Below are 23514 nucleotides of genomic sequence, written 5' to 3'. Positions count from 1 at the left end.
AAGTGAGTTATTAAAAAAATAACATTTTTTAAGAACATCTCCAGTCTCATTTGTTTCCATGATAACGCCACAATCTCTGCTTTTCAAGATTAAATGAAGAATTGCAAGGGAGCAAATGAGGAAGCAGAGCAGAGCAATTATCTTGTTTTATAAGCCATCTCTTATCATTTTACATAGGACACAAATAGTTTAGCATCTCTTTTTTTTCCCCACGTAGAAATGGGTAAAGGTTCTTTTTAAAGTCCCTACGCATCACAACAAATGTCCCTCAAGGATCAGTTCTCGACTCCCTCGTCTCTTACCAACTGTCAATGACTTTTGTCGAATGAGGAAGAGTGTAAAAATGAAGGGTGATGCCGTTATTCGCTCATCCTGCTCCTGATTGGGTGGGAGCTCCTTTTTCACGTGTTGTTTAAAGGAAAAAACAACTAAAACAGTTTTGGAATCCATCAGTACAGACATATTATGTTTTCAGCTTTTTTTTCTTCAAAAAACAGCTCGCTCTGGTTTCCTCCTACAGTCTTAAGATGTACAGGTAGATTAATCGGCTTCTGGGAAAATTGATCCTGATGTGGGTTTGTGTTTGTGTCTGTCTGCCCCGTCTAGGGTATTTCCTACCTTGCACCTGTTGCTTGCTGGGATAGATCTCATGCTCTCCCATGACCCTGTATTTGGATAAAGCAATTAGAAATTAGACAGATGTAACAGCCTGTTTTGTGGGACACTTAAAAACACAGATCCACTGAATTTTCAACATTTAAGGTCTTACATTTTGGACATGGACTAATACTACTTAAATATGCTCAGCTCATTACAGGCCATGACAAAGCAGAAGCTATTGACTTGATGAGTCATCTGCAGATCTTACCTTCAAGAGGGTGGAACTGCATTGAATTACAGGAGCTCAGATTTAATTCAGGAGAAGAAAAGTTGATCTTCTTTCATTAGCCTAATTGGGAAGGAATCCTATAACTGCATTATGCATTTGTGCCTTGCTTCTGTGGTAACTAAATGAAATGCTGTCTGTCTCTTCGTGCTAGAAAAACAAACAGCATGTAAATTGCTCCTCTAGCTTCGGTGACACAAAATAGAGAGTCTGATTTCTGTTAGAGTGCATTGAAAGTTCACCAAATAAGCATCTGTAGCACAAAGCGTACTGCAGGAAATACACACAGAATATTTTAAAATTTTATTTCATTCTTTTCATTAAATAACACAGAAGTGAAAATAATGTAATGTAATTAAAACAACTAAGCAGAGGAATGTTAATGACATAAGCTTTTCAACACTTTATTCTCTGAAAGTGTGTAGCGAAGAGATCTTTCTGATATGCAGGTACCAGTTTTTCTTTCTGTGCAATACTCTGCCAGTGTGTTAATGTAGCCACACTTTAATCCAAGTACATTTGTCAGTCTTTGAGTATTCAAAAGTCTTCCCGACAGTCTGTCCTATAGCGCTTTGGTGGTTGTTGTACTGGAGATGAATTCATTTTGGCCCTATTATTTCTTCATTTATTCTATCAGTTCACACTGATATTTGTCTTACAAAGCCAGGGTTTCCTGTAAACTTCATAACTTTACTGTAAAATTCAGTTGTTCCTTTAAATCACTTTCTTTTTGATCCTTTCACATTCTCTTAAATCCAACATTTTCATTATCTGTATGCTTTGCATTTAAGTTCACTCAGTTATTCTGAGATTTATTCACGGCATTTCTGCAGTTTAACCTCAATTATTTGTAAATATGTGAAAAAAATGGTTGAAAATTAGCTCAACAGTCTCTTCAAACACTGGAACCAAGGTGGGAGATGGATTGTGTTAAACCCCATATCGGTGTTAAGGGCTGCAGAAGTACTACTTTCTTCCATGAATTTCACGACGATAAAGAGAAATTATTTCAGTACATAGGAGGTTGTTGCGTTAACTTGGGTTTTCGTTTTGGTTGCTGCCTCTTTTCTCCAAGTCAATTCTGTCATTCATCACCATAGCAACACCAGCAGCCGAATCTACATCCTTCCCATATATCACAGGAAGTGGAAACGCCCTCTCAACTTCCTGCCTCAGAACCTCGTTTCTGGAGAGCGCACTCCCACTCCCCATGACTCTCCTCACGCCAGACTCCAGCAGCGTCTTCGGGGGCAGCATAGAGCACAGGTTGTTGACAATGCCACGGCACACTGCCCGGGTCACCTGGCCCAGCGAAACGTTGGAGGCCGAGATATTCGACACCAGACCCAGGTGGCTGGTGTCATGACGTTCTCCCAGGATGGTTGGACAGACCTTCAGGTCCGTGCTGCTCTCACCTAGGGCAGCCTGGATCAGCCGTGAATAGATAATGGCATCACTGAGGTCCACCCCTGAAAAACAAAGATCTTTCATGTCAGACGTGTTATCAGTGTTACCTCCTCACTTGGGAGTTGCAGATTTTTAGATTTAGAGTATGTTGTGGTATTTTCCCACAACATACGGAATATGGAACATGCCCAATATGGAATCGCTAAATGTGTGTTTTTCAAGTCTGTGGTCACAGCCATCTCGTAGCCGCACAGTGGTGAGAATGAGGAAGGGTAGGCAGACTCCTATAACCCACCCCAGCTTTGAGCCAGTCCTCTTTTAACACGACACAAACAGCACAGCCCTGTAGTGGAGGTTCGGCACTGATTGGAGGAGGGTTGCATCACTCGCTGACAGCACCACTAGCCCGGAAGTGCCTCAGGGGACACAGTGGGTCCCAGAGTCTCCGAGAGTCTGGGAGAGCCGAGACAAACCTGGGCAACTAACCCTGCGCTACCCTCAAAGGTGCTCAGCCAATTGTGTGCCACCACAGTCTAGCGTCCTGACCCAGGCTCACACCAGTGGTCACAGTGCTCACCCTGCACGTGGGGTAGAACTTGTGCCAGTTGTTTACCAGTTATTTTGAGTTACAGAGCCCCTAAGGCTACCAGGCATACTGATTTTTCCACTTCTTAATTCATACAGGGATTGAGAACCCACCAACCTACCAACTACGAAAATAAACCTGTTTTCATGTTGTTCAGGAGGAAACCAAGAATGGCAGAGTTGTGGTGTGAGCAGGAACCAAGAGGCCTGCTGTTACAGGGATCTGAAACTCCACCATACATCGTCCTTAAGAACCGTCAGTGACAGGGAGTAATGAGGTTTTCTCCACAACCAGGCAGGGGTAAAACAGTGTCACAGACTCAAAATCCACATGTGAGTGTCATCCCTTTTTATTCTGACCCTACCTAATTCTCCTGTCCACTGCGCCAGCATTCCTACGAAGGTAGCCATCACATTGCCCCCATTGAGCGAAGCAGCCACAGCCAAGTAGGTGCCATCGAAATAGGGGAAATAGGACACAGGTGAGAGGGGATCGGGGGTCCCGGGGGGCTCAAAGTCAGCAGGCAGAGCAAAGGTGAGCTGGGCCGAGGTGCTGATATTCAGAACTGTGGAGGAGAGCAGGGCGACAGTTTTAACGACGGGGAGACCTGTGACGAAGGGCGATTTTTCTTTACACGGGTTACTCGGACGAGTCACATGTGGCACATCAGGGCAAGGCCCTACCAGGCAAGGTGCTGCTCTACCTGCGTCTGTCCTGCCGGCCATGCAGGAGTACACGGAGCACTGGAAGTCTCCCAGAGCCACTCCCACAGGGGTGTGCGCGGGAATCCCGTGCCACTCGGAGGAGGTGGATCCTGCAGTGGTGCCGGACTCCGCCGGCTCCGGGAGCAGCTCCACAGGGAAGCCCACCTGCCTGAGCCTGGAGCACAGACAAAGCTCACTGAGTGAGTGAGCCAACCTCGACCCTGCGGTTAGGGATGGGGGGGGGGGGCACAGATGGGTCAACATGGCTCTGTGAAGTAATAGTATATTGAATATTTGTATTTCCAGCAACCTTCCTCATACCTTTACTACTGATATTGTATATATATAGAAATTCATGCTTTGTGCACTAAAAAATAGCAAAATGGCAGTAGTGTACTTGTATGTGCAGTGTGTATCCGAACTGTAAGATTATGCAAACATGTTCCTGTAAAGACCACCCCCTAGTGGCCAAACACTGCAAATCGCACATCTGTTACAGGTGTTTTGGAATGTTGTAGAAACTGGTGGATATCCATAATTGGATGGGAAATTAACACTTCAATACTACGGCACGTGCTGGAAACTTACAAGGCCACGTTCCACTGGCCAGTGCAAGTGTTGAAGTAGCCCCAGCTGGCAGCGTTCTGGACGGACATCACTGGCCTCTCCAAGCCACACAGCGTGGCCACCACATAGTCCTGGATGGTCCCAGCTGCAGTGAAGTCTGCCAGGAAATCAGGCCTGCATTGCCAGAGAAGCAGAGAATATTGTTCTTAAGTTTCACCAGATCAAGTTAGATTTGATTGAACTGATCTACCAGTTTCCAGGAGGAGGAGAAAGTTCCTAGTATTAGGGAGAAGCAACAAAAGACAAGGAATGGTTAAGACCCTTGTCAACTGGCAACTATTGGACTTAAGTATCCACTGATCTTTTGAGTTCTACTATCTACTCCCAACCAGGTTTGGGGTTGGTTCCAGTGTTTCACGTCCAATTATCTCTTTCAAGATCATAACATAATCCAGCTGATTTCTCACATGGACAGTTCAGCAGGGAAAAGGAACTGAAAAACTGGAACTGATTCCAGATCTGCTTGGAAAGGGACACCACAGGCTGTCCATGACCAGCGCCTGTGTTTGTACTGATGATTCAGGATTGTCCGCAATGAAGTAGATTTTTAGGGAAGCAAGGAAAAAAAGACTTCATGTAGTACCTTGTAATTATGAAATTATGGCACGAGGTGCTGATGTTCAGAACTGTGAGCAGGACGACAGTTTTAACACTGCTCACCTCATAGTTGCTGATGTGTTTGTCTGCAGGACAGGCGGTGTGCTGCTACTCTACCTGTGGCTGCGGTACCAGCAGATGGTGGCGCAGCCGAAGCCAGTGGCCACGCTGAGGTGTGCGTCGGGCTGCGGCAGGGCTGACAGGAAGTCCCCGCGGCAACGGCCATCCTGCCAGGTGACCAGTTGACTCACGTCCTTCGGCCGGATCAGGTGAGCACCTCCATGTTTCACCCACTCGCACCCTGGCATTAGTCAATGTCAAAACAGGGCTGTTGGTGGTCACGCTGTTACCAGGGGCCATGGTGCAAATCACCTTCACATTCTTCATTGGATCCTCCAATATTGGTGCAATGGGCTCGTTAAGGGCTCGTTAAGTGGGCTCGTTAAGTGGGCTCGTTAAGTGTACTCAAGTCCACAGTGCAATTGAAAATTATTGTCAGGTCAGTAAAATTTGTGTTGAACGTTCCAGTGAAATAGGTCTTCAAATCAAATCAATGAAGTACATTATATACATTTTCTGCAAAAGTTGGTGTTTTTAGTTATAGAATCCAGGTGATTCTTATGCAGAACGATTAGTGGATTAATTTGTGAAAGGTGTTCATCATACAAAACATTGAACAAGTAAAGGTTTTTTCCAGGCTGAAAAGAGAAGAAAAGAAACACAACGTTTTGTTCAGTTTTTCCTGTCTTTTCAGCCTGGGATAAACCTTTACTTGTTCCTTTGCAGCCTACGCATGCTGATGTAGCTCCCTACTTGAACTTCTTCACCATTCAAAACATTCTGTATGTCAACGATATTCACTTCGGGTCCAGGAGAGTAACAGTCCACTAGGCTTTGCAGGTAACTTCTAATCATTGATTAGCAAAGGCCTGGAAACAGAGATAATCCAGACCAATCAGGTTAACAATAGATTACAATTGCATTATTAGGAATTTACAGGGTGGGATGAAAGCCAGGAAACATGGTCACCCTAAAGCTAAACATCAGCTAAACACCGAACTAGTTACAATCTTGCATTCACACTTGAAAAAACACTGGATGCACACAGGGAAAAAAGAGTCTTTGAGGAGAATGGCTCCATTCAGAAGCCCTTCTTTTAATGAACCACAAAGATCAGTTATATTAATAATAATAATAATTGCTTACACTTATATAGTGCTTTTCTGGACACTCCACTCAAAGCGTTTTACAGGTAATGGGGACTCCCCTCCACCATCAATGTGCAGCATACCCAAAGATCTTGGTTTCTGCTACAATATCAGAATGCTTTCAAAAAGCTTCTACCTGTTTCTGCTTTCCAAAACACGACTCCGTGCATTTGTCCAGAAACCCCTATCCCGATGACTTTTTGGAGTCTGTCTCTGGGCAAGGCAGCAATACACGCATCAAGAGTGCTTAATATTCTTCCCACGTCTTGCTCTTTCCCCTATATTATTAAAAAGTAAAGTAATGTAAATTTATTAAAAAGGAAAGACAACGGAAATTTTATGATTTATGAGCAGCCTTTCTGTTTTCTACAGCAGTTTCTTTTACTTAGTTAATTTTTGTATCAATATCTTCACCTATTATGTAATTCCATAAAGGAACTCTAACGTGTTTTTAAAAGTAAAGCAAGTTTTTTTTAAGAATCAGAATTTTTGTCATCTGATGAACTGGTTATGACCACAGAATTCCACAATGACTCCAAATTCCCAAATGTATAGAAAGATGTCTTTTTGATAGCTGTATACCTGTATTCTCTGAAATTGTTTTGTGTGCATTAATTTCCATGCAAATTAAACACATCCTTGATGTCCAGACACAAGACCCTTATTAGTTTTGCTTTGACAGAACCCCGGGGAAGGCTTTTGCAAAACATATTGTGTTACATACATGTGGCCCTATGTCGCTGGGGACGTCCGCCTTTGTCGGCAGAGCACAGCTGTCCAACACCCTCCTCGACTGGGATTCAAGCAACACCACCTTAACGGAGGTTGTCCCCAAATCCACACCAAGCACATAGCGAGCGGACAGCGCCTCGGACTCCATTTCTACAGCAACAAACCAAACCTTTTCCCGTCCTAAAGGAAAGATTGTCCTTCCACGCCACCGTAGTATTGGTCAAAGGTTAGTACACGTTTCGACTTTATTTCCAACAGAGAAAATGAAACGTGCAAATAACATATGTATGTATAAAAATGCTTTAGAAATGTATTTTTATTTGCCCCCAAATCAATTATATATATATTAAAATTGCTTAGGTTGGGTGCGAATGTCCCAGAACACACTGCGGGGTAAAGATGGCGGACTCTATGTAAGGCGGTGTTAAGAAGCGGTGTTTTTTCACAACCTTCTTGAGGCAATATCGTTTTCCCCTTTAATAACTGTGGATGCTTAATTACCACTGAAGATTCTTCGTTATTTATTATGTTGGGCTCGATTGTTTATTAAGAAAACGGAGCGCTGGTGTTGAATCGTTTCCAGACTTCTCTTCCGGTAAGCAACCTAGTACTCGGTAGCGTTCATAACGGGCATTTTAATATGTTTCAGTGGATATCGTTTCTACACTGGCTCAAGAAGAGTGCTGTAGCGCTTAGATAATATGTGAATATTTATGAATGATGGATCTCTAGGCTATAAACCAACTATGCCTTTTCAGTTCAGGTTGAAATTGTGAAGTTGCTAACGGCGAATTTGACAAATATCCCGGAATCACGAATATGCTATAGAAAACAAAGACGGTACATATTTATGAGAACAACGTGGCCCAGGTGCTGTTGTCAATTGAATGCATATGTAAGTAGTAGGTATTGGTTGTTTTATTTTCATGCAAATTATTGCTGATCTTGGTTTGGGGTGGCGGGGGGGTTCTGTGAGATTTGTAAAAGGCGGTGTTGTGCCGCTACAGGAATTAAAAGTTTTAAAACAAACAGGTTTATTTGTTTTCTACAACTGGGAGATCAGGACCGTACCCCTTAACGCGGAGGGTTCGAGGGACAAGCTGCAACAGGGATGCCGAAACCCTGCCTTCGCTCAAGAAGCGAACCGCCGGCCGGCCTCCGCTCGTTTGTAACCTGCGTGTCCTTGCGTCCCCCCGTCTCTGCAGTGGGCGCGATGGCGGCTCTGGCAGCTAAACGAGAAGGACCTCAGTTCATCAGCGAGGTGGCGGTGCGGGGCAATGCCGCGGTGCTGGAGTACTGCAGGACCTCCGTGTCGGCGCTCTCGGGGGCCACCGCGGGCATCCTGGGCCTGACGGGCTTGTACGGCTTCATCTTTTACTTCCTCGCCTCCTTCCTCCTCTCCCTCCTCCTCATTCTCAAGGCTGGTCGCAGGTGGAACAAGTATTTCAAGTCGAGGAGGTTGCTCTTAACTGGAGGGCTGGTGGGAGGTCTCTTCACTTACGTTCTGTTTTGGACATTTCTTTACGGCATGGTGCATGTGTACTAATGTTCGTGATTCACTTCCACATACAGGCTTTGATGAGAAATCAAGGACACTTTTTAAGTTCGGGATTTTAATCAGTTTTTACAGCCTATATATAGTGTAGGTTGGACTTAATTTATGTTAGATATTCTGTGTGATTTCCACTAATCAAAATCAAACTTGAGCTACCCTTTTTTTTGCCCTTCTGTACTGAACTGAAATGTGAAATTACTGTAAGGAATTCAACCCCAGTTTAAATGGTTTAACACGGTTGTGTGGTGTGTGGTCTTTTAGTTTTGGAAACATTAGTTCAGATAATTTAGAAAAATAAATAACTTATCCACGTTATGAGATGGTCTGTGTGTGGTAACTACCCTTTCTAGCTTTCCCCAATAAATCTTATATTTGAAAGTTGGATTGCTTTTAAAAACATCCAGAATGCTTTTCCTAGTGGATAAATTGATGGCTTCTGAAATGTCAACATCTGAGTCAGTTTGCTTAATACACATTATTAGATTTATGCGAATAATATCAAACGGGCATCTGTGCTGTCTGCAGGTTAAAAGTATATTTCAAATCATGTATGTTTCTCTATTGATAAGTGTGTGTGTGTGGTCAGCCAGTCCTAAAAAAAACCCTGCACTTTCAAGTAGCTAAGAATGAACATCTGTTGCACTTAGAATTCTGTGAACACGAAGAAGGCGCCACAGCTGAAATGTTACATTTCTTTTCTTCTGTTTTCAAAATGGACTAAACCTTTACTTGTTCCTATACATCATATTGTACATGTACAACATAATATTCTACCATAAAGTACACAAGATTTCTTCAAAACTGTTCTGGATACTTCACACAATGACTGTGCACATATGGGTAAATTTTAGGCCTACAAGAGTTGTAGGTCTTTTTATTTATTTTATACAGATACCAAGAAATCAAATGAACATAATGTGTATGATACAAAAAACTGTATTAAAAGAAAAGTTAAAAAGAGAAAATGAAATAAGAGTAGGAAAGGCTTATTTTAGTTTTACAAATCTAAAGTTCCATGGCTATCTATGGAGCCTTTAGTATGGGGTATGACTTTTTAAGGTGTGTTAAACACTTTCATATCCAAGCCTAATGCAGTACAGTAGTTCTGATGGCTATTAAATGGACTTTTAATCTTTACTACCAGATTTTCAGAACAGAGGCAGCTTTACAAAACAAAAGTCAGACAGCTGACTCCACTGCCAAAATGTTATGTTTCTTTTCTTTTCTGGTGAAAATATTTGTATTAGAATAAATGTGACAAAACCAAAGCAAATAATTGTAAAGCATTAGAAACCACATGTTGAACACTGGCTTGGTTTCATACAGAGCACCATTAATTTTAAATACTTTTATGGTAGCTGTTAACACAACTGGAATCTGTTGTTTTGCATTCCTCGTTCATCTTATAAAGTTATGTTACAAACTTTCATAACATGCTCTCATTAAGGCTTAAAAATATCACAGTAATTCAAAGGTCACCTGGAGAAGCTGCAGGACCACAATTCTACTTTTATGCAGTTCTGGTGGATTTGCAGTTTGTTAATACAACTTTTCTTTTTGAATAAGTAACTTTAAGTAGGTTATATCAGCTTTTACATGAGACCACTCTTCTCTAAGGAAAGTGATCATGTCTAAAATTTCATAACTGAATTGTTCTCCCTGTAAACATTAACCCCTAAATATTCACTCAGGCACTGAGTGCCCATGAAAGTCATGTTTTTATTAGAAGCATTTAAAAAGATCAACATGCTTGGGTGGGGGTGTGACCAGGGAAACCGTTTTTCTGCTTGAATCGGTCATTTCAAGTGTAAAAAAAAATCTTTGGTTTTTATGTACTGAGGATATAAAATACTCCTCTTCAACGATGGTAAAAAGTTTGGTAAAATTGATAAACTACAATACATGAAATATTTTATAACTTGGTTCCCCATAAACCATGAAGGCCAGGGTGTGGGAGTAAATTAATTTTATGGTATAAATTTGAGATCTTAAGTCCTTTATCTGAATTGGAACAGTACAAAAAAAAATCTGACTTCAAATAAGCCATTATGCATCATTACATGCAGTTTCCTTGATCTGTATCTTAATGTTTACTGTGCAAAATACTTGAAGTCTTTTTGTAAGCACTAGAATGAGTAGTTACAGAAGTGACAACATCGTCCATCGTCTAACTGCTTCTTCCAATTCAGGGTTGCAAAGTGCAAAGAGTCTATCCAGGCAAGCAACAGGCACAAGGCAGGGTACAGTCCATCACAGGGCACGCGCACACTTACACCACAGCCACTTTTCCCAGAAGCCAAGTTGGGAAGGTTTGGGAGGAAACCCGGGGAGAACATACAAGCTCCACCCACATAGCAGCCCAGGTCCATAATCGAACCCAGAGCCCCAGCCGTCCAAGGCAGCAATGTTAACCACTGAGCCACTGTCGCCCACAACGCCCTATTAACACATGAGAATGTATCTTCCTACATTACCAAAGGGTAGACTTTGTTTTCCATTTTTGTCACACATATGGTTTTATTACCGTCCATCCTCTTCTGAACGACCTGTTGAAAATGCACTTCGTTCCGCTGCCTGCAAGTGTGCAAAGAGGACCGATGACGCGTAAGAGTCCCTCCATCTCTTCATCTCGCCACCTTGCGCTCTAGCGATTGGCCCTAAAGGTCAGGTGGGCATGGACCGCAGCCTGTGGCCTTTAGGAAGTTAAGGCTGTAGCAGCCTTCCTGAGACACAAACCCCTTTAGCATTGCTAGAACACGTCCCGTTTGCTCTTGAACGGCCGGCCGGCTTTCGTTAGAACAGTGGGCTGTTGGTGCTGGTGTTACTCTAAGTCATGCATCACCCTGCTTCACATTCACAACGCTTATAATACAAATGGAAGAACCGGCAGCAGGAGAGCTGGGGGGAGGGAGCCCAGTGTTTTCCTCCCAGCCTGGAGCGTTCTCCTCCGCTGGAGTGGGAGTGGATGGGAAGCCTTTAAAGAGACTCCTGCCCAGCGCTGCCAGCGTGTCCCACCAGCCCAGAGCTGGCAGAAAGGAACCAAGGCTGCCCGGCCCGGCCCGGTCACCAAGTGCCCCGAGGCGTGGACGCGGGCATCGGCACTGGCTCGGACCGCGGGAGCCCCGCTGCTGGCGCCCTGCGCCCCTCGGCTGTCGCTGGCTAAGACTCTGGCGACAGGTCGGTCAGCTGCACGCGCTCGGGGAGGCACTTGTTGCTCTTCTCTTCCTTTCGAACCCCTTCGCCGTTTGTCTTGCAGTTCCTGCAGGAGAGAGGTGCAGGTGGGGCGCAGCGTCGGAGGGGGCATTGCGCCACGTGCAGCTCTTTCGCATTTCATGAACGTAGGAGCATTTGGCAAAAGATTTTTGTATTTAAAAAGATTTCGGAGCCTGATATACTGAGGAGAATGTAGTTCAACATCAGTGAAAATAAGCCTGCTTGTTATTATGTGCTGCTTTAAATGTTTAAAGATGTATGCCTGCATGTTTCAGGTAAATACTGTCAAAATAGCCCGAACTCTGTGTGATTCAGTTTAGCTCTAGGTAGGGACACACAAAAAGTCACCACTTAATTACAACTGAAACTTACACATTTACTGGTGACTTACATATTCAAAGTTAAACGTGTATATTTTAAGGGACTTACTTGGCGCTTTCAAATTTCCGCGCTCTGTAAAATGTGCTCTTCTTCATCATGTACAACAACACCAGGTCACAAAAGAAGGCCCCCTGAGACAAATCATTAGGGTTACTATCGAGTTAAGTGTCTAGTCCTCATTATTAGAATTGATGTATTTAAATTTAAGTATATTAAGAACACTATTTAAATTACACAACATTTAAAATCTATAAATTCCCCTGGAACAGATATGCCACAAACATTCAATAATCTGTATTTTACTCAGATCTGTGATTTGTGGTGGTAGTACTGTAGCTAGGACTGAAAACTATGCTGAACTGGCCTATATGTGGCGTCCCCGTGTGGTCAGATTGATAGACACGCCATCTATTAATAGGCGAAAAACCCTTGATTCATGTTAGAATTAGTTCATGTATTGTATTGTTCATGCATACTCACAGCGCCCATTAATGCCAGCCCAGAGCCAACATTGATGATAGTTGGAATTATATTGAACTTTCCAGCCTGAAACAGTCAGGGGAAAAAGAGACAGCAATGTGACTCATTTTCAAATCGGAACACCGAACTCAGGATCACAAAACAGCATTACAGGTCGTCTCGTACCTTCCCATTCACCATGATGTCAAACCGTATCCCATACGCCTTTGTGAGATTTCGAAATTCCGCTCCTGTGGCGTCTCTGAAATATTTGACGTATCTAGAAAAACAAACTAACGCCTGTCAGGCAAGACCTAAAATAGGTCGAGCTACATTTTTTTTTCCAGGACCCAGAGAACTGTAATAACCCTGAACAGAGTTTACTTTTTCCCCCCCATCTCTAAATACAGGATTTAGAACTACGTATTAACTGAAAGAACATGAGTTTAAAAAGGTCCTAAACCTGACAAATCATTTTATGAAAACATCATTGCTCTGTGTCTATTGTACAGTCAGTGTTACATATGACAATCTGGGAACACAAAAAAAAAACGTAGTATATTATTGATATTTTACAAAAATGTATATATTTAAAGACGAATGTTTCACTCCAGGGTTTTACAGTGTTGGTGAATGCAGGTATTCCAGTGATGGCGATCTGCAGTACCTGAAGTTGTATCCAGACGTGACCGTTTTGTTCACCGACGCTGCATCCAGTCGAATGAAGGAGTAGTGGGGATCACACCCCGAGAAGCCCTTGTCTAGGTCGCAGTTCCATTCAATCAGCACGCCGATGGACCCCCCCTGCGCGACACACATTCAAAACATGCACCCCAATACACTGAGGTACAGCCTGTGGCTTCATTAGACCAGGTGTCTTCTGGTGTGTTAGAATATGCTGACACGCAGCACAGTACCTTTCCTCAGCATTTCAATTTTTGTCAGGTTTTCACGAGGAAAGGAGAGAGGAATTCCAGTGCTCGTGTGGATTAGGACACATTTTTAACCCAGACTTCTGACGTGTCTCCATTTCCTTCTTGAAACAAGAGATCCGGGAAGCAAAAAGCAAAGAACCAGCACAGGACATTAACACCAATCAGGTGATGGCACAGTTACTGCTGCTGTTCCAAGATCTTGTGCTTATTAGTCCATTAAGGGGAAAAAAGTAAATAAGACTCCCCCCCCCCCCAATTTTGCCACTGAGTGTTTTGGAACTTAATTATCCGTTTTAAGTGCTTTAGAGAAGTCAGGACACTCACCAGTAGAGCCATTTCGTGGAAGTCATGCCCAGCCCAGTGAACCAGATCTCCCAAGCGAAAGATGGGGCAGTAGGGATGAGAGATTTTATTATATGAACAGTTTTTCAAATATGAATCATCCTCTGTATCCAGCACGTTAGACCTGTTCACACAGAAACAAAATCAATCAGACACCTGGGTCTCACAACTACGGTATACAGTATGTGAACGGTCTTGATTCAGACAAAGTGCATGAAGTCATTCAATATTATTAATGGGAAACCAGTTAAAAGCCATTTGCCATTCAGAACTTTGCACACAATTTCCTGACAGCATAAAAGAGTTTAAAGTTTGGACTAAGTTAGTAATTGTGGCTTTTTCGCTTTGACGCCAGCCAAAAAAAACTGCCTGTGTCCGAGGCATGCCAGTGACAATGGGAATTCAGATGTTTTTTTACAAAAAGAAAACAGATTTGACAGTTTTAGCGTGCACTTTCAATACCTTTCTGGTTGTGTATAAATAATTCTGCTTGACTTTAAAAATCTGAAAGGTTTAACCACGTCTCCTCTTAGACATCTACTGAGGTTTTTTCCAGTACTTTAGTGGCGCCATGCAGTTTCACTTGATATTTGTAAAGAATGATTGTCTAATGAACAGAATGATTCAGCAGAATACGGTACATCCACAACACCGGTTCGTGTCAGCAGAGCGGAACGCAGTAACACTGGAACCCAGAACGGGTTTGGAAAAAGGCCAAGGACAGAGGCAGCTGTCTGAACACAAGGACAGACCAACAACATCAGTAACGTCTTCCTTGACAAATAATCCATTCATTTCTTCTATTATCGATCATTTAATTCAGTCCTGGCTGGGCTGTTTATTCAGTGTATGTATTTATAAATGCGGCTTACTTTGAGAATTCAAATTTAGGGAATCTGATGGTGTTTTTAATGTAGACTGTGAAATTTGCAGCTTTTCCTAACAAGGGTTTCCTGAAAGACACAAAAAACAGCTTTAAGATGTTTTGTATTTTCTCAATAGTAATCTTATTTTTTTGCTGTATACACAGTTACGTATATACATATTTGTTGTATATAAAAGGGTACCTTTTACTGTACAAAAACCATTGTGTGCTATAGGCACTACACACAGGATAGGGTATATAGTCAAGATTTAATACAAATGAGGGGATTAAACAATATTTTGACAAGATTGTACTGAATTCCCCATCTTTTAGGTAGCTGTGCTCAAATATGCACACATCTAGGTAGCTTTTTATAAATTAATGTCACATACTTTGTTAAAAAAACACCCTTGGACCCAAATACATTTCACCTCAATGAAAAACAGTGAACCTTTAGGTTGTGGCTACAATAAATACATATTCAAATTACAGTTCTCTATCCTTGTCTCCAGTTTGCAGATTTTATCTGTGAGCCTATGAGTAGTCTTTCTGAGTAAGGAACAGCAGCAGTGGTCTTACTCAGCTTTTCTGGATCTTTCAATGGGACACCAGCCGAATATCTCACAGGTACCTGTTGTATTTGGACCTGTTTTCAAACAGCGGCCAGTTTTTATTCCTGCAGCGAGAAGAAATATAGTTAACCACCATGTTCTTCATTCTGCCTTCTATATTTCAGTTTTCCTTGCTCACTGTCACATTTACGTGTATGTTCGCATCCTTGTTTTTCTCTCTATGGTGACATGCGCCAGGAAACTGAGATATGCCAACATTTTACCCAGCCACCGAGTATAAATGACAGCTGCCTGTTATTTATTCCATACCGTGACCAGCAATGACTTCGGTGTCGGGAATACAATCTTCATTCGTTCTGCACCAGCCATCACGAACCCTAGGGCTCTGAAAAGATGCAAAAAAATAACTGCACGCACCCATCTTTATACGTGTTGTGCTATCATGCAGCTCACGATTTGTGGTGGTTATTAACCGATGTTCTGGAGGGCTAACAACAAGTCAATCTCACACCATCAACACTAAACTAGCTACATAAACCGAACTCGGATGCCTCCTTTCATATTAGTCTCAATCTTCCCTCCTCTGTCCCATCCCCACCTTACAGCTGCCCCTTGGGTCACTCTGTCTGAATGGGGTTCGGGCCTCCTTGTCCTGTGGCCAGGAGGCTGCCCATTAACCAGCCAAACTTTTCTCACCAAACAGTCACAAGTATTCAATCCTTGTATGTTGTTGTCTCTAGTGAACTATGTAATGTAAAAGGAATCTTTTGGATCTCCATGGTGATGGTCCTATGTGGCATTTTGGGTTATATCTGCCACTTTGTTGATTAAGGCTTGCCATTTTATAGAAGGATATATATAAACCAGACTTGATCACAGACATTGTATTCTGGGAAAACAGTTACCTGGTTCCTAATTGTGAAACACTGGGGTTTGCAACTGGAGTTTTCTTACTCACTTCTGAGCAATTGCACCGTAATGTCTTTGTACATGGCTGTTAATGGGATTAGTAGCCTAATTCTCTTTCAGCAGAGATCAGCCTTTCTTGTGAAATACAGCTAAAACACAATTTCACATGTCATCTGGGCAAGGCTGTAGTAATTAATGCTTCATTCTGCAGCAAATGTATACCTTTTAGAGGAAGTTGGATTGAGTTACTATGATTATTTTGTATTATGTACTCTGGAACCTGTTTTCCTGTTTTTTTTTTAAACCTCCCTGGTTACATGGAATTGAAGTGTCTTTAAATTAACAATGAGATAACTTTGTTTTGTACAATGATATGGGGAATAATGTTTAGTATTGTTTTGTATTAGAGAATAACAAAATTCAGAGAGTTTGGTGAAGATAAATCTACCCATCCATTTCCGAACCCCTTTATCCAAGGGGGGCAGCGGGCGCAGTGCAGAAAGGGGCATCACATCACAACACATCTATCCATTCGTCACAGGTCACACACACTCACACCAGAGCCAATTCTTCCAGAAGCCAGTGACCTACCGTATGTATTTGGACTCTGGGAGGAAACCCATGCAAATATGGGGAGAACATACAAACTCCACACAGATAGCACCACATGTTAATGTAATTGAACCCAGGGCCCCAGAGCTGTGAGGCACTGATGCCCAAGATGGATCTAATGCACTACAAGTTTCTTGACACCCGAAGAAGGCTCCACAGCCGAAGCGTCGCGTTTCCCTTCTTCTCTTTTCAGCATTCAATAAGCCTTTACTTGCTCCTTTACAAATTTAAAACTGCCAGCAACATGCAGAAATCATATAAACTTGTAAACAGTGTCCTCTCATATCACAGTAATGCCACACAAACATGCCAGGAAGAATAACGTGTTGAACCATTCAGCCATTCAAGCCACGCTGAACGTGAACACTCCATGTAAGGAGCTGAGGGACTGGCACCAATTGTACGCTTGTTGCCATGGAATGAAACACTATACAGCAACTCCCCATGTCAGGGCTCATTATCACATGTGTGACCAGGCAGGCAAGCTGTATAAGCTTTATTCTGTGCAATGGCTGACATTCAAAGAGAAACTCATCTAATTCAAGTGTCAGAGTCATGCAGTGGCGATTTCAGCGGACTGGGGTCGATAAAGGAAGAGACCAAGCTCAGCTTCACAGTCCAGTACAGTCTGACTTGAATGTTCAGAGAACTGGGCTCCCTCGATCCCGTTGCAGAATTCAGAGCTCTGGGGTCCTGCTGTGCCCGTGGCTTGACAGCATCTTGCAAAAATTGTGCTCTTTGCACATCAGTGAATTGTGTATTGACTGCACAGTAACTGTCACGTAAGGGAATGCAGGTGTCAGCATCATCCCAGACCTGAATAACATAGGTAATAAAATGACTAGGGAGTTTTATGAAAATTTATTGCCTCCCATCTAAGGGAGAGAACTCTCTGGGGAAAGATACTGTATACTGAACAATAGCCTATTTTTCTAATGTTTATGGCAAGGTACAGCACACACACAGACAACCTGACTGCTGTTAATCGTTAAACCAGCTGAGTTACTCCAGTAATGCTCAGTACTCAAATCATGCCTCTTTTCCACCTTAATTAGAGTTTGTTCTAACTACTGAATTATCTAGTGGGAGATTTAATCAGTGGCTAAAAAACAAAATGAATTTTACATTGCTTACCTCTGCACAGTATGTTAGTTTCTGGTTTGGAGTTTCTATGAAGTTTGTAACAACGGCGAAAACTCTTTCCCCCTGAAAGATGAAGTAATAACAAAGATGAGAAAATATTATTGCTTCTTTAAATTTTATGTAATGAAATAACTGCTAAATTAGCAAACACATTCATCTGAAAGTGTTAGACAGCAATAAAATAATGCAGTCTGTTCCTGTTAGAAACTTACAATAATTCCAGTTTTATTTTCACATTAGGATCTCAAATTGAAATATGAAATTTGAAATTGAAGAAACCCCTTCTCCTTGTTAAAAACTGCTAAATGCGAATCATCAGTCCAATAAATGAAGCCTGCTTTTAAAACTAAATAATTATACAATGACTCCTATTTACTTGAAGTCACTTGATCAATATTTGGGTGTACTGTCATAAGAGCAGAGTCAACACGTGATTCTAGGAAAGTCCATAGTGGTGCCCCTTACAGTACACTTAGATTAGAGCATTCATTATACGGATGAGTAATGGAAATAGTTTCTGAAATTAATTTATTTCTTGTCAGTTTTCGCTCTTCACCAGGGAATAAACCTTTACTTGTCCCTTTGCAGTCTACGCATGCTGACGCAGCTACCCACCTGAACTACAAAGATTTTATTTCTTTAGCCTGTCAACGTAGGACATTCCCTTCAGCTCGGATATGTTCATGGTCACTTTTCCTGGGCAGATTCCAGAGCAGCACATGTCCTAGGATTCTGTTTGCTTGTTTATGACTTTCTCTGCCTTTTCAATGTTGACTTGAGTAGGATGCGTCAACAAATTTAAATCATTTTCAAGGTTACCTCTTTTAAGGTCATTATTTCCCACGTTTTACTTGTGCAAAACCTCACAGTCACTTCAATCCATTCTGCCAAATACTGACCTGTCATCTTGCAGCACAATTTATAATGCGCTTTGTAATTTATTTTCTGTTCAACAGAGTTATTCCATGTTTTTCTTTCATGTTGAGAGAATTTTCTTTTATATGGAAAGCTATTCTGAACTTTGAACTGTATCCTCACTGTATCATACACCTACAGTAATACCATCAGCACTAAACTGAACTCAAACACCTCCTTTTGCATTCTTCTCAATCTTCCCTCCTCTGTCCCATCTCCACCTTACAGCTGCCCCTTGGGTCACTCTGTCTGAATGGGGTTCGAGCATCCTTGTCCAGTGGCCAGGAGGCTGCCCATTAACCAGGCTGGTTCAGGCAAACTTTTCTCACAAAGTAATCCAGGCATTTACAAAGCTTTCAATCCTCGGATATTCCCGTGCCTGGTGAAATATTATTTAATACACCCTGTGGATTTTTATTGGACTTTTGTTCCATTACTGTGAACTCAAAGGTTTCCGGAGTGTTTCAGCTTCGTGGCCCCAGCCAAGGAAGATCATTGAACTCCAAACCCGAAGCAACATAGCCCTGAAGCCCCACCTGTACCCAGCAGGGCAGTCTTCAGTGTGACGGGGATAAACTCACCCGTGAGGGAATGACGTAGTCCTCTGGTCCCCACAGGTGGAGGCTGCTGTCCGAAGTGTTAGTGAGAACCACTCCCTTCAGCTTCGTGACCACCGAGCTCTGGATCGATTCCTCCGTCTCCTGGTAACCCTTTTTTGTTATGAAGACCCATCTGTGCAGGAATGGACAATACAAAACATCCGTAAGACCACTAGAAAGAGGATGGCCCATCTAGCCTCTGAGGGAGTAGGTAACTAATTCCATCCAGCAGGTTCCTGAAAGAAGTCAGGATATCAGCTTCAACAACGTGGCTGGGTAGACTCCCAGCAACCTTCAGGTTAGGAAGTGTCTCCTGCCCTTAGTTTTAAGTGCACTTTCACACAGCTTCCACCTGTGTGCTCCGATTCCTGTTCGATCCTGTAATTGATTTTGAAGATTTGCGAAGCCTTTGAAGATTTTCAATTCTTGTGTCAGGTCCCCCCGTAATCTTCCCCATGAAAACCAAAAGCTTCCCCTTAAATATTCATTTCATACAAGTGCTTAACCGTGTCAGGACATGACCATGGTTTGGGCATTGGACATTCAGTACAGTTGATTTATTGTAATATTCCAGCAAGGCAATTTGAGAGAGTCGGTAGTCAGTAACTATATACTGCACAGTCTTAGGGACAACGTTTTCAGTCACTTGGTACAAATACATCCAGTATGGAATACTGCACTAAACAAAGATCCATATGGGATCTTCCTACATCTGCAAAGACCCTGTGATGTTACCCGATACATAATGGTTACAATACCACCATCAACATGAATTCACCTGCTGCTCGTTTTACCCGTTTGCAACCACATGTTCAGATCTCTTCAAACCTTAAAGGAAAAATAAAGGATCTGAATAGATATTTAAGGTGCCTGTATCTTCTCCATTTCATTCAGCATTTGCTGAATAGAATAACCGATTATCTTTTGACTAAAGTAACCTTGTATGTTTGTAGGATATTTAACTTCACTCCTGAGTAGTTTTGTTCCTATTTCATGGTACAGCTGTCTCAGAGCAGCCAAAAGCCTGATAAAAGAGTCTCAAAACGGTGCTAGCAAAAGACATGCACATGTTTTCGATTCTCCAGCGGTAAGGCCGTTTTCCCACAGTGCACTGACAGTCTGCACAAGCCAGGGTTTCATGGCCGGGCTGTTAATTTAGAGCTCACAGAGTGACCTCAGTAACATGCCTCTAGTCTCACACCATTCCTGATCACCCTTGCTCATGTTTCCTGAAACAATATGCAAAATACTGTTTCCAGTTGATGATGTTGACGCCCACAGCAATACGCCAGTTGTTGCCAGGGGCTTCTGCTGTAGCATTTGCATGCAAGTAAATTTCATAGCACCGGGATAGGTGTTTCCTAGCATGAAAGAAGATGCGTAACATCACAAATCCATGGAGTGATGTATTATCCAATCCAAGAAACATATAATATAATCCTATCACAGGTGGGCAGAAACTTTCATCACCCTCATTAAGGAAATAAAAACACCAACCCCTGTGTGAAGATAATTAAGAAAAATGCCCAGAAGGCTTCTCATCAAGATAAATTTGTTATATGTATATAGCATTCAGGATGTCATGGTAGCACAGTACTTAGCATTGCTGCCTTGGGTTAAATTCCTGGGGTGCTGTATGTGTGGAGCTTGTATGTTCTCCCCATGTTTATCTGGGTTTCCTCTCACAGTCCAAAGACATGCTGGTAGGTTAACGGTCTTCTGCATGTGTGAGTGTTTGTACACTCTGTGAGTGTGTGTGAGTGTTTGCAGTCCCTGCAATGGACTGGCATCCTGTCCAGGATATACCCATTGCTTGCTGGGACAGGCTCTGGCCCCCCTGTGACTCTGAATTGAGCAAAGTGGTTAGAAAATGGGTGGACGGATATATGCCGTAGCACTTTTCAAAATTCAGAGTGGCGTAGTTATTAGCATTGCTTCCTCATAACTCTTGGGTGCAGGATGCAGTTCTGGACTGGGACTTATGTGCATGTCTTACGTGGGGAGTTTGCGTGCTCTCCCTGTCTCTCTTTGGCCTTTCTCGATGTTGTCTAGTTTCCTCGTGCACCACAAAAACATACATACTGGTCGGGTTAACTGCGGTTTCTAAATTGTTGCTGTAAGTATATATATTTTTAGCAATCTTTGTGTTGCTTCTACATCAAACTGTAGGAGATCGAGGAGTGGACGAGGAGTGTCATCTCTAAAAATAGAGCCTTAAGATTAACAGAGAATGATGACACGGTAGAAACCGGTCTCTTGTCGACAGAGCACTATTCTCAAAGTTCAATTTCCTTAAATTCCTATAGTGAAAATGCGTTATGTCTATTCAGAGACTCGGTTTGGGGGATTAAAACGCTTAATACAAGCTTGATTTCCGTCCAATTTAGGCTTCAAAAGAGCAGGACCTACTTCAGTAATAGTAACACATTATCAGAGTCCCTAACCAAGGTGAACTGCACCTCAGGTTGAATTCATTGCTTGACTACCGCAGTGTCATCTTTCAGCACGTCTCCAAACTTAAAGCTGCTTTGACATAAGTGGCGTTTACTTATGTCAGTCACAGGCACTGGAACTCGAAGCGTGGAAATGGCATTAACCGGAGCTTCTGAAGGTTATGCAAACGATATGGAAAATAATTTTAAAATAATCGGTATCTTACCCGACGATGTATCCCAGAATGGCTAGCTGGACGACTCTGTATAATATTCCGACTTTCTTGTTTTGCGCAATGACATATTTTTCCGTCTTGTAATCAAACACGGAGAGGAAAAAAGACTTCCAGCTGTCCTCTGCCATTCCGTCCCCTATTCCGCAGCTCGGCAACCTGAGACAGCACTGAAGACAGAGGTCCTGGTGCAGTAAGCTCAGTATCTTCTCTCGCCGTGCCGCGTTAAAGGCACAGTATCTCTTCAGCGTCAGGTGGCGTGGGGTGATCTCTTTGGGTGGACGTACAGTATGATATTGTCCTCTCTGTGTGGATTTTAAAGTGTTGGCGAAGTGTTACGGTGAAAGGTCTTTAGGACCAAATTGCATGGATATGCGATTCCTATTGTTAAAACGTAGGTGTCGTAAAAATTGCATTGTTTGTTGAACGACATTCTCTTATCAGCTACCAAGGTGTATTCATTCAAACCCCCTTTTTTTATTATTCAGGGTTTAGAAAGAGACGGTACTCAAACACGCTTGTTAAAGTAGCTCTCGGTTTGCTGATGCCCTTCGATCGTCAGTCACTTAATATTATGTTCCGTGGATTTAAGTGTGAAGTTTGAGTGTCTATTACAGTATCCTCCTGGATCACACGAGCAATTGTCACTGCCGTTTTCTCTCATTGGTTTGACTCTTATCTGGATACCCAGAGTTGACTCTTTTAAATCAGATTTCGCTCACTGCTTCTGGGCGTCCCTCAAGGCACTGTGATGGGATTGTAGTATTTACATGCTGCATCTCGGTCAGATCATTCGCCATCGTGGATTTGGGTTTGACCGCTCTTACTGAGGATGCTCAGATTTGATTACAGAGCAAATCAGGTGCGACTACGGTGTTTGAGTGGTGAACCAGTGGTATGGAGGCAACGGAGCTTTCTTAAACTGAACTATGACTGAGGGGTTGTCTTCTTAAGCCTTCAACCACTTGAATTGCTCCAAATATTAAACAACCCGGTTTATTCTCAGATTATGACATGGCAAAGTGAGATTTGTTACGCAATAGCAGAGAGGACCCGATGCAGAAAACCAGAACGATTTCCAGAGGCGTAGTCGATATAACAACCCGAGGTCCGAAAGCCGCAGGTAAACAAACCGGTGCAAAAGTACAAAACCAGAAGCGGAGCCGTAAGGAGAGTTGAAACCAGAACGATAAGCAATGTACAAAAAACAGGAGACGTAGTCCGAGAACAAACCAGGGTCAGGAAGCCAAAAACCAAGTAGTAAATCGTAGCGAAAATGGGAAGTGGCTCTAGCCAGGAAAAACCCTAATACTGAGCCCAGGAGAAAGTGTGAAACAGCATTAAATAGGCTGGGGTAAATGGGCTAATTGGAATGCGATGTGGAATGATGAGTCCTCCGGGGGCGTGGCGTAACAAGATTTTATCATTTTACTTACCTGATTCAGCAGATGGCTACATGTACCCCCTTCTTTAAGCAGAGAGGCATAATCTTTATCACCAGAGTACATTTTTCCCAGTGAAGCGTGTTTGATATGACTCTGTTTCCAGTGTCTATAGAAATGTCCTTTAAAGGCTCACTCATGCTGCAATAAAATTGGTTTG

General features: G+C 42.6%; 3 protein-coding genes across 5 annotated transcripts; 1 reads left to right on the top strand and 2 right to left on the bottom strand.

Annotated features, from left to right (window-relative positions):
• Positions 1-1172: 1172 nt before the first annotated feature.
• Positions 1173-7025, bottom strand: shpk (sedoheptulokinase). 3 transcript variants are annotated; one of them, XM_088616178.1, is made up of 7 exons: positions 6740-7025; positions 6152-6293; positions 4925-5108; positions 4172-4324; positions 3583-3758; positions 3244-3444; positions 1173-2355 (listed from the first exon to the last, which is right to left on the bottom strand). In XM_088616178.1, exons 1-7 carry the CDS (start codon positions 6893-6895, stop codon positions 1919-1921), a joined length of 1449 nt encoding a protein of 482 aa, XP_088472304.1. In that variant the 5' UTR covers positions 6896-7025; the 3' UTR covers positions 1173-1918. The 3 variants fall into 3 exon arrangements, with proteins under 3 accessions (XP_088472304.1, XP_088472305.1, XP_088472306.1); XM_088616179.1 differs by lacking the exon at positions 6740-7025 and adding an exon at positions 6598-6729; XM_088616180.1 differs by lacking the exon at positions 3244-3444.
• Positions 7026-7132: 107 nt separating this feature from the next.
• Positions 7133-8617, top strand: emc6 (ER membrane protein complex subunit 6). The gene is made up of 2 exons (XM_088616200.1): positions 7133-7342; positions 7953-8617. The coding sequence occupies exon 2, from the start codon at positions 7961-7963 to the stop codon at positions 8291-8293; it is 333 nt and encodes a 110-aa protein (XP_088472326.1). The 5' UTR covers positions 7133-7342; positions 7953-7960; the 3' UTR covers positions 8294-8617.
• A 526-nt stretch (positions 8618-9143) lies between these two features.
• On the bottom strand, positions 9144-23264 carry p2rx5 (purinergic receptor P2X, ligand-gated ion channel, 5). Its single transcript, XM_088616185.1, has 12 exons — positions 21907-23264; positions 19230-19380; positions 17725-17796; positions 15379-15454; positions 15077-15173; positions 14505-14585; positions 13615-13756; positions 13023-13159; positions 12542-12635; positions 12377-12442; positions 11945-12027; positions 9144-11561 (listed from the first exon to the last, which is right to left on the bottom strand). Exons 1-12 carry the CDS (start codon positions 22041-22043, stop codon positions 11462-11464), a joined length of 1236 nt encoding a protein of 411 aa, XP_088472311.1. The 5' UTR covers positions 22044-23264; the 3' UTR covers positions 9144-11461.
• Between the last annotated feature and the right edge of the window lie 250 nt (positions 23265-23514).

Source organism: Lepisosteus platostomus, chromosome 22 (assembly GCF_059453375.1).
Source record: "Lepisosteus platostomus isolate fLepPlt1 chromosome 22, fLepPlt1.hap1, whole genome shotgun sequence".
NCBI classification, from domain to species: domain Eukaryota; kingdom Metazoa; phylum Chordata; class Actinopteri; order Semionotiformes; family Lepisosteidae; genus Lepisosteus; species Lepisosteus platostomus.
Note: the sequence above shows the minus strand (reverse complement) of the source record. Positions and strands in the feature narration are given on the sequence as shown.